At 49.5% G+C, this 10,388-nt stretch overlaps 1 protein-coding gene across 1 annotated transcript in view; it reads left to right on the top strand.

The window, feature by feature from the left end:
• EIF4EBP1 (eukaryotic translation initiation factor 4E binding protein 1) overlaps nt 1-8,828 on the top strand; it is a 29,207-nt gene extending 20,379 nt beyond the window's left edge. Inside the window, exons 2-3 of the mRNA XM_017849393.1 lie at nt 5,587-5,766; nt 8,393-8,828. Of these exons, the coding sequence (XP_017704882.1) occupies nt 5,587-5,766; nt 8,393-8,424 (212 nt within the window). The 3' untranslated portion in view covers nt 8,425-8,828. The remainder of the gene's footprint in view (nt 1-5,586; nt 5,767-8,392) is intronic.
• The last annotated feature ends 1,560 nt before the right edge of the window (nt 8,829-10,388 follow it).

The following is a 10,388-nucleotide window of genomic DNA, read 5'->3' as shown; positions in this document are numbered from 1 at the left end:
AAAAAAAAAAAAAAAAAAAGAGGTTTTGTTTTCCATTTATTTATTTATTTATTACTTTTTTGTGACAGAGTCTCGCTCTGTCTCCCAGGCTGGAGTACAGTGGCACGATCTCAGCTCACTGCAACCTCCGCCTCCCAGGTTCAAGTGATTCTCCCACCTCAGCCTCCTGAGTAGCTAGGATTAGGTGTGTGCCACCATGCCCGGCTAATTTTTGTATTTTTAATAGAGGCGGGGTTTCACCATGTTGGCCAGGCTGGTCTTGAACTCCTGACCTCAGGTGATCCACCTGCCTCAGCCTCCCAAAGCGCTGGGATTACAGGAGTGAGCCACTGCGCCCAGCCTGTTTTGCTTTTAAAGATGAGATCTCGCTGTGTTGGCCAAGCTGGTCTGGAACACCCAGCCTCAAGTGATCCTCCAACCTTGGCCTCCCAAACTGTTGGGATTTACAGATGTGAGTCACTGCACACAGCCGTAGCCCCCACCTTTGGCTAAAGTTTTATGTGGAGGCCACCCTAGCATGATGCCACTCCACCTGCCGAACACGCACACAGAGGTTTCTATCAGAGCACACCTGACCAGCAGCCCTGAAGGGACCTTGGCATCCATCCCGCCCACTCGTGTTTCCATTTCCTGACCTTGTACATGGGCCAAGTGTCCCCAGCACCAAGAAGCTCTGCAGCGGGCGTCTTCAGCCAGGCTTTGAGGTTTGTCTTTTTTTTTTTCTTTGAGACAGGGTCTTGCTCTGTCTCCCAGACTGGAGTCCAGTAGTGCAATCACCGCTCACCACAGCCTCGATCTCTCAGGCTCAAGCGATCCTCCCACCTCAGCCTCCCACATAGCTAGGACTCCAAGCGCATGCCACCACACCTGGTTAATTTTTTAAAAATTTTAGTAGGCCAGGTGCAGTGGCTCACGCCTGTAATGCCAGCGCTTTGGAAGGCCGAGGCAGGTGGATCACCTGAGATTAGGAGCTGAAGACCAGCCTGGCCAATGTGGCAAAACCCTGTCTCTACTAAAACTACAAAAATTAGCGAGGCATGATGGCAGGCAACTGTAATCCCAGCTACTTGGGAGGCTGAGGCAGGGAGAATTGTTTGAACCCAGGAGGCGGAGGTTGCAGTGAGCCGAGATCGCGCCACTGCACTCCAGCCTGGGCAACAGAACGAGATTCCATCTCAAAAAAAAAAAAAGAAAGAAAGAATTTGTAGATAAGGTCTTGCTGTGTTGCCCAGGCTGGTCTCAAACTCCTGGGCTCAAGCAATCCTCCCACCTCAGCCTCCCAAAGTGCTGGGATTGCAGGTGCGAGCCGCCTCACCCAGCCTTCGGCTGACTTTCTGAATGCTGCTGTTTACTCCTCACAGCCCCCTCCCCAACTAAAATACTCTGATTTTATTAGGTAAAATTAGGATTCTTATTTTTAAGTAAGTGTGGTAGCCATAGGACAAAGGGCACGGAGGCTTTTTCTTTCCCTTTTAAGTATAATTAATGATTTAATTTTTTTTTTTTTTTGAGACAGAGTCTTGCTTTCTCTGTTGCCCAGGCTAGAGTGCAGTGGCATGATCTTGGCTCACTGTAACCTCCGCCTCCCAGGTTCAAGCAATTCTCCTGCCTCAGCCTCCCAAGTAGCTGGGATTACAGGCATGTGCCACCACACCCAGCTAATTTTGTATTTTAGTAGAGACAGGGTTTCACCATGTTGACCAGGCTGGTCTTGAACTCCTGATCTCAGGTGATCTGCCTGCCTCGGCCTCCCAAAGTGCTAGGATTACAAGCATGAGCCACCACACTTGGCCTGTTTTTTTGTTTTGTTTTGTTTTGTTTTGAGACAGGGTCTTGCTCTGTCGCCCAGGCTGGAGCGCAGTGGCGCGATCTCAGCTCACTGCAGCCTCTGCCACCTAGGTTCAAGCGATTCTCCTGCCTCAGTCCAGAGTAGCTGGGATTACAGGTGTGTGCCACCATGCCCAGCTAATTTTTGTATTTTTGGTAGAGACGGGGTTTCACCATGCTGGCCAGGCTGGTGAAAGCAAGATCTTCAAGAAGTTATTTGTACTCCCATGTTCATAGCAGCATTATTCACAACAACCGAGAAGTGTAAGCAGCCCAGGTGTCCATCAGTCAGAGGAAAGGATAAGCAAAATATGCACACACTCACAATGGGATATTATTCAGCCTTCAACAGGAAGGAAATCCTATCACATGCTACAGTGTGGAGGAACCTTGAGGACATTATGCTAAGTGAAATAAGCTGGTCAGGAAAAGGTAAATCCTGTATGATTTCACTATATAAGATATCTAGAGTAGTCAAATTCAGAGAGACAGAAAGTAGAACCCTGCTTGCTGGGGCCTCGAGGGAGGGGGGAAGGGGTGTTGTTGTTGAGTTTCAGTTTCGCATGACGAAAACGTTTTTGGAGATGATTGGCGGTGATGGTAGCACAACACTGAGAATTTACTTCACACTACTGAACTGTCTCCTTAAATTGTTTAAGATGGTCAATGTTATGTGTATTTCACCACAATTTTAAAAAAATCACCAGAGGCTGATGCCCTTTAAAAAGGCTCTCCAGATGGTTGCTGGCCCATGGGCTCTTCTTTGAGGGTATTGAATCTTAACTCTTGGGTTTCACTCTATGGTAAACAAACCAATAACAACAAAAAAAGTGTGGCTCATGCCTGAAACCCCAGCACTTCGGGAGGCTGAGGCCGGTGGATCACTTGAGGTCAGGAGTTCAAGACCAGCTTGGCCAACATGGTGAAACCCTATCTCTACCAAAAAATACAAAAATTAGCCAGGCGTGATAGCACATGCCTGTTGTCCCAGCCACCGGGGAGGCTGAGGCGGGAGGATTGCTAGAACCCAGGAGGCCGAGATTGCAGTAAGCCAAGATCATGCCACTGCATTCCAGCCTGGGTGACAGAGCAAGACTCCATCTCAAAGCAAACAAAACATAAAGCAAAGTTGGGGGGAAACAAAAAGGGGGGGGACTCTCGCCGAGTCTCAAAGATTAAGAAACAACAGAAAAAAAGTGGTCCCATCTGGAGCCAGGATGTCCAGCCACGTGTCCACTGCGTCCCCAACCCGCTGCCTGGACCCTGCGGTCTCTGGGCTACCCTCCCCTCTGGGGAGGGGAGATTGTACAACCTCAAGCCTTGCAGAGTGGAGCAATGCCACATCTGGCTTCTAGAACCGAAACAAATCTGGGTCACTTTTAAAAAAAGAGAGTTAGAAATTGGTCTTCCCTTACCTCCCCTCACTGTTGCCCTGGCCCTGCAAAGAGAGGGCACCACTGCCCTCCATTTGTAATCTATTGGGCTCATAGGCACTCAGACCTAGAAGGTGCATGGGTCTTTATTTTACAGATGAGGAGACGGAGGCCCAAAGCAGGGAGTGCAAGGAGCAGCATGCATAGGGTCACACAGCTGACTGGGAACGGAGCCCAAATGCACTCTGGTTCTTTCCTTTACACCCCTCCTCCCAAGAAACAATTGTATGCTGGAGTCCCACAGGCAATGAGCAGGGCTGTCAGCTTCAGCATCACTGCCTCTCCTGCAAGGGGACAGGAGAGTAAGACGAGTGACTGCCTGGAGGGGCTGCAGCCAGACTAGAGGAACATGGCCAGCAGGTGAAGTTTCTCTTTAGGTATCTCTCTACATTCCTCTGCCCTTCAGCATCTCAGGTCCTCCTCAGCACAGAGCCCCACTTCATGAACTCACACTCAGTCTCCGAGATGGAAATTGGTGCCTTTCGGGGGTTTACAGAGAGTCCAGTGCTGAGGATCAAGAAATAAATCTCAATATGTACAACTATTATGGATCCATAAAAATTAAAAATGAAAAAAGTAAAATAAAGCATAAGAAATGAAGCTCAGCTTTTGGAATGCCACTCATCATAGCCCCTAAGTGAGGGAGAGATTTCAAGGTTATTGCTAAGGAAGGGCGTTCCTGAAGTCCTTAAATCATGATTCCCAAACTTGGGTTATTCATATTTTATCTGCACAATTATTACTATACCTTACATTCCACTTATACAGATATTTAACATTTCTTTATATCACCTTAGCTTTTGAATTTAGCTTACATTATTTTATTATAGAATCTATAATATAGTATTATATTATTTGTACATTAAAAGGAATTGCTATCACTACTATATGTGGAACACCAGATTCACTTGCCATAAATAGAAGGTAGCTATAAAAAGATACAAAGAGGCTGGGCACAGTGGCTCACGCCTGTAATCCCAGCACTTGGAAGGCCAAGGCGGGCAGATCATGAGGTCAAGAATTTGAGACCAGCCTGGCCAACATGGTGAAACCCCGTCTCTACTAAAGATTCAAAAAATTAGCTGGGCGTGGTGGCACACGCCTATAATCCCAGCTACTTGGGAGGGTGGGGTAGGAGACCTCCAAGGTCAGTGATACACTGGCAGGACACACTGGGGGCCTCACAAAGGAGAGGGGCTCAGCAAGAGAGCCTTTGGGGGCAAGGAGAGCCCACCCTTCACTCCTGCCTCTGGCTCTTCTCCGCAAAGCCCAGGCATTTCTTCTTTTTTTTTTTTTTTTTTTTTTTGACGTAGGGTCTCACTGCAGCCTGGACCTCCTGGGCTCAAGCAATCCTCCCGCCTCAGCTTCCTGAGTAGCTGGGACTACAGGCACGTACCATCATGCCCAGCTCATTTTAACTTTCTTGTAGAGATGAGGTCTCTCTAAGTTGTCCAGGCTGGTCTCAAGCTCCTGGGCTCAAGCAGTCCTCCCACTTTGGCCTCCCAAAGTGCTGGGATTACAGATGTGAGCTACCACACCCGGCAAAAGTTATTTTTACTACTCTGGTTGAATCACTTAATTTTCTGTTTGGTCATTTGTAAAATGCGGCTATTCTGGTTATCCCACAGGAGTGCTGTAAGGGCAGGACTGAATAATGAATAGAAATGCATTTTTTCCACCATGGTATGTGATTGTCATGGGTAATTAACACTGAGCCCTGGTGGGTGAGTGAGCTGAGGGGCTTTAGGGACAGAGCACAGTGTGCACAGAGCCCTGGGAAGACACAGGTGCAGTCGGTGGCCTGCAGACCCCTTCCATTGGATCATTCCATGTGAAGGAGAGTCAGGGCCATTTGGAGGTAGCAGAGTTCTGAGTGGCAGCCAGGCTCCCAAATAAACCTCACTACTCTGGCTTTTTTTTTTTTTTTATGAAAAGGAGTCTCGCTCTGTTACCCAGGCTGGTGTACAGTGGTGCAATCAGCTCACTGCAACCTCTGCCTCCCAGGTTCAAGTGATTCTCCTGCCCCAGCCTCCTGAGTAGCTGGCGTTACAGGCTTCCGCCACCACGCTGGCTAATTTTTGTATTTTTAGTAGAGACGGGGTTTCACCATGTTGACCAGGCTGTTCTCAAACTCCTGACCTCAGGTGATCCAACCACGTTGGTCTCCCAAAGTGCCGGGATTACAGGCATGAGCCACCGCACCCGGCCTCCTCTGGGTTTTTCAGGAGAATCTGCTGCCTCTACTGCAGCCACGCCTTTAAAAATTGGAAAAACCAGCAGGCAAGAGGTTGCAGGTGGCTTGACCAACCTCCCTGTGCCCTTCTAGGTACCAGGATCATCTATGACCGGAAATTCCTGATGGAGTGTCGGAACTCACCTGTGACCAAAACACCCCCGAAGGATCTGCCTGCCATTCCCGGGGTCACCAACCCTTCCAGTGATGAGCCCCCCCCGGAAGCCAGCCAGAGCCACCTGCGTAATAGCCCAGAAGATAAGCGGGCAGGCGGTGAGTGTCGGGGCTTGGCCAGGCTCTACCTTGGGAAAGGGAATGTATTAGCAATACCCTGGAGTCCATCCACTGGGGTGAATTCCAGGGAGGAGGAATGACAGGGACTCTGCCCTACCCTCTAAGGAGCAGCTCAGAGCCCAGAGGGTGAGAGTAGGGATGGGGAGGTTGAACTCTTCATTGATAGCAACTTTCCCCCTGAAAAGGGTCCAGGCACCTCAGGAAAGGTGATCTGGCACCTTTGGGTCATGTAATTAGTGGGGAGTTTGTTTGAAATGGCAGTGGCTGCACACAGCAACTTTCATAAGCATCTGCCTCTGTATAATTGTCCCCGAAGCATTTCCACTTGGAACACACCCATGATGTTTGTGGTGCAAGAGACAAGTTATCAAAAACACAGTGTACTTGTCCTTTGGGAAATTACATGCCTACAAGATAAGAAATACATCTGGATGCCTCCTGTTGGGCTGTTGGTTCCCTAGTGGATCTTTATGAAGGCAGGTAGAAACAATGCAGCCAGTTGTCTCTGCCGATTTGACATTTGGTAGCTGAGTCCTTCCTGCTGTCGCCACCTCCCAAGTAATTAGAGCAGCCACGCTGGTAGTGGTGTAAATGAATGCACTCTTTGTGGCATCTTGACTGGCTTGGCAGAGTGTTGGAGTTCTCTGCTGCAAGATGATGCAGCGTAAGCACTTCCAGGCAACTATACTCAGATTGGAACCTGCCAACCCTTCACCCGGAAGGCCATACCCCAGACCCAGACAGGAAGCAGCAGGGACCTCAGCTGGGCTTGCTCTGCTGACAGCAGCAGAATTCATCTCCCCAGGGCCTGCAGGACATGATTCATAATTACCTTGGGAACCTCACAGTACAAGAGAGACAATAGTTGCCTGTGTCTTAGTCTGTTTTTTTATGGCTGTAACCGAATACCTGAGAGTGGGTAATTTATGAAGAAAAGTAGTTTATTTCTTACAGTTCTGGAGGCTGGGAAGGCCAAGGGCATGGTGCCAGCATTTGCTTGGCTTCTGGTGAGGGCCTCCTGCTGCATCATAACATGGCGGAAGGCATCACAGGGCAGGAGGGGTACATGAGAGAGAACTAAGCTGGCTTTTTATAACACTCTTGTGATAACTAGCCCACTCCTATGGTAACCATTAATCCAGGAATGGGCTAATCTATTCATGAGGACAGAGCCTTCATGACCCAATTGCCTCTTAATGGCCCCACCTCTTAATACTGTTACATCAGGGATTAAGTTTCTGTATGAATTTCAAACCATAGCATTCCAGCCCTGGACCCCCAAAACTCATGTCCTTCTCATATACAAATATATTCATTTGGTCCCCATATCCCCAAAGACTTAACACGTTGCAGTCCTAGCTCAAAAGTTCAAAGTCCAGAATTTCATCTGAATCAGACGAGACTCACAACATGATTCATCTCAAGCTTAATTTCCTTCCAGCTGTGAGCCTATGAAAGTAAACAAGTTATCCACTTTCAAAAAATAGGGACTCTCCCTGGCCCCTAAAAACATCAGCTGGTGGCCAGGCACAGTGGCTCATGCCTGAAATCCCGGCACTCTGGGAGGCTGAGGCAGGATGAATACTTGAGGCCAGAAGTTCAATACTAGCCTGGGCAACAATGCGAGACCCCATCTCTACACAAAATTTTAAAATTAGCCGGGCATGGTTGTGCATGCCTGTAATCCCAACTACTTGGGAGGCTGAGGCAGAAGGATCACTTGAGCCCAGGAGGTCAAGGCTACAGTGAGCTATGATTGTATAACTGTATTCCAGCCTGGCCAAGAGACTGAGACCCTGTCTCTAAAGAAAAAAGCAGAAACAACAAAAAAGCCCAAGTGATATAGTTTGGATATTTGTCCCTGCCCAAATCTCATGTTGAATTGTAATCCCTAGTGTTGGAGGTGAGGCCTGGTGGGAGGTGTTTGGGTCATGGGGACAGATCCGTCACAGCTTGGTGCTGTCCTCATGATAGTGAATGAGTTCTCTCCAGATCTGGTTGTTGTAAAGTGTGGGAGCGCCACTCCACCCTCTCTTTTGCTCCTGCTTCTTCCATGTGACATGCCTGCTCCCACTTTGCTTTCCACCATGAGGAAAAGCTCCCTGAGGCCTCCCCAGAAGCCAAGCAGAGGCCAGCATCATGCTTGTGCAGCCTGCAGAACCATGAGGCAGTTAAATCTCCTTTCTTGGCTGGGTGCAGTGGCTCACACCTGTAATCCCAGCACTTCGGGAGGCCGAGGAGGGTGGATCATCTGAGATCAGGAGTTCGAGACCAGCCTGGCCAATATGGCAAAACCCCGTGTCTACTAAAAATACAAAAATTAGCTGGGTGTGGTGGTGGGCGCCTATAATCCCAGCTACTCTTTTGGGAGGCTTAGGTAGGAGAATCGCTTGAACCCAGGAGGCAGAGGTTGCAGTGAGCCAAAATTGGGCCACTGCACTCCAGCCTCGGAGACAGAGCGAGACTCCAACTCAAAAAAAAAAAAAAAAAAATTTCTTTATAAATTACCCAACCTCAGGTATTTCTTTATAGCAATGAAAGAATGGCCTCATATACCAAGTATTCACCCATTGTTGACCTGGCCCTCTGTCCCCTCTCTCCCCAGGTGAAGAGTCACAGTTTGAGATGGACATTTAAAGCACCAGCCCCTCAGGGCCTTCCTGGGAGGAGTCCCACCAGCCAGGCCTTATGAAAGTGATCATACTGGGCAGGCGTTGGCGTGGGGTCAGTCACCCCAGCCCTTTCTCCCTCACTCAGGGCACCTGCCCCCTCCTCTTTGTGAACACCAGCAGATACCTCCTTGTGCCTCCACTGATGCAGGAGCTGCCGCCCCAAGGGGAGTGACCCCTGCCAGCACACCCTGCAGCTGAGGGCCAGGAAGTGGACAAGAACAAACCCTTCCTTCCAAATGATGCGCAATTCCAGCCTCTCGCTGCTGGGGGCACAACCACCCCTTCCTTAGGTTGATGTGCCTGGGAAAGTTCCCTCCCCCTCCTTCCCTAAGAGAGGAAATAAAAGCCACCTTCGCCCTAGGGCCAAGAGTTGGGCCCTGTCTGAGCTTTTTTCAACTTCGTGTGGTAACTAACACCAGCTGCTATCTGTACAGTGCTGCTTCTTCTTTTTTTTTTTTTTTGAGACGGAGTTTCACTCTTGTGGCCCAGGCTAGAGTGCAATGGCGTGATCTCGGCTGATTGCAACTTCCACCTCCTGGGTTCAAGCAATTCTCCTGCCTCAAGCCTCCCGAGTAGCTGGGATTACAGGTGCCCACCACCACACCCAGCTAGTATTTTTTTGTATTTTTAGTAGAGACGGGGTTTCACCATGTTGGCCAGGCTGGTCTCGAACTCCTGACCTCAGGTGATCCACCCACCTCGGCCTCCCAAAGTGCTGGGGTTATAGGTGTGAGCCACCACTCCCAGCCTTGTACAGTGCTTCTAAAGCATGGGCCTGTCCTTATTTGATTCTGACTCTGATCCTGTGGGTAAGTAAAACAACTGTTATCCTCACTTTATAGCTGAGAAGACTGGCACAAGAACAGGTAAAATAGTGCAGCTGCTGAATGGCACATGGGACTGGGTTTGAGTCCTGCTACTCTTTTTTTTTTTTTTTGAAACGAGATCTTGCTCTGTCACCCAGGCTGGAGTGCAGTGGCATAGTCCTAGCTCACTGCAGCCTCGAACTCCCAGGTTCAAGCAATCCTCCTGCCTCAGCCTCCTGAGTAGCTGGGACTACAAGTTCATACCACCATGCCTGGCTAAGTTTTTTTGTGTGTAGAGATAAGGTCTTGCTACGTTGCCCAGGCTGGTCTTGAACTCCTGAGCTCTAGTGAGCCTCCCACCTCAGCATTCCAAAGTGTTGGGATGACAGATGTGAGCCACCACGCCCAGCCCATACCCTGCTATTCTTGATCTCTTGTTTTTCAGTGGCGAGGCAGCTGCCTTGCTTCTGGGCTTTCTTCCGTTTCTCTCAACCCCAAGCCTGTCAAGTTTGGCACCTTCCCCTCAGGGCCCATTCCATGCAAGAATCAAAGGGAAGAGCCCCTGCCTTGGCCAGTGTGGCATCTGATCCACAGGCACTCGACCTTTGCCAACTGATCGCTTTGTGTGAGCTGTCATGGGCGGCACAAACACAGACAAGCTCTCTGCCTTGAAGATTTCATTGAAATGTAAGATTTGCCCAAAAGTAAAGGTAGCATAGGCTGGGCACAGTGGCTCAAGCCTGTAATCCCAGCATTTTGGGAGGCTGAGATGGGAGGATTGATTGAGACCAGGAGTTGGAGACCAGTCTGGGCAATGCAGTAAGACCCTGTCTCTATAGAAAATTTTTTAAGTAGCCAGACATGGTGGTGCACACCTGTGGTCCTAGCCACTCGGGAGGCTGAGGTAGGAGGAACACATGAGCCCGGGAGTTCAAAGCTGCAGTGAGCCACGATTGTGCCACTGCACTCCAGTGACAGAGTAGAGGCTTCATGGAGGTGATGCTACAGCCGGTCCCTGGGAATGAGTCGGTTGGGGGAGGCAGGAGCCCAGTGTTGCCAAGCTCAGATGGTCTTGGGGAGCTGGGGTGTTCAGGGATGGGACATCAAGTAGCCTGCTTTGGTC

Source organism: Rhinopithecus bieti, unplaced genomic scaffold, assembly GCF_001698545.2.
Source record: "Rhinopithecus bieti isolate Rb0 unplaced genomic scaffold, ASM169854v2 scaffold_32047, whole genome shotgun sequence".
Lineage (NCBI taxonomy): Eukaryota > Metazoa > Chordata > Mammalia > Primates > Cercopithecidae > Rhinopithecus > Rhinopithecus bieti.
This window is presented reverse-complemented; position numbering and strand designations above follow the sequence as displayed.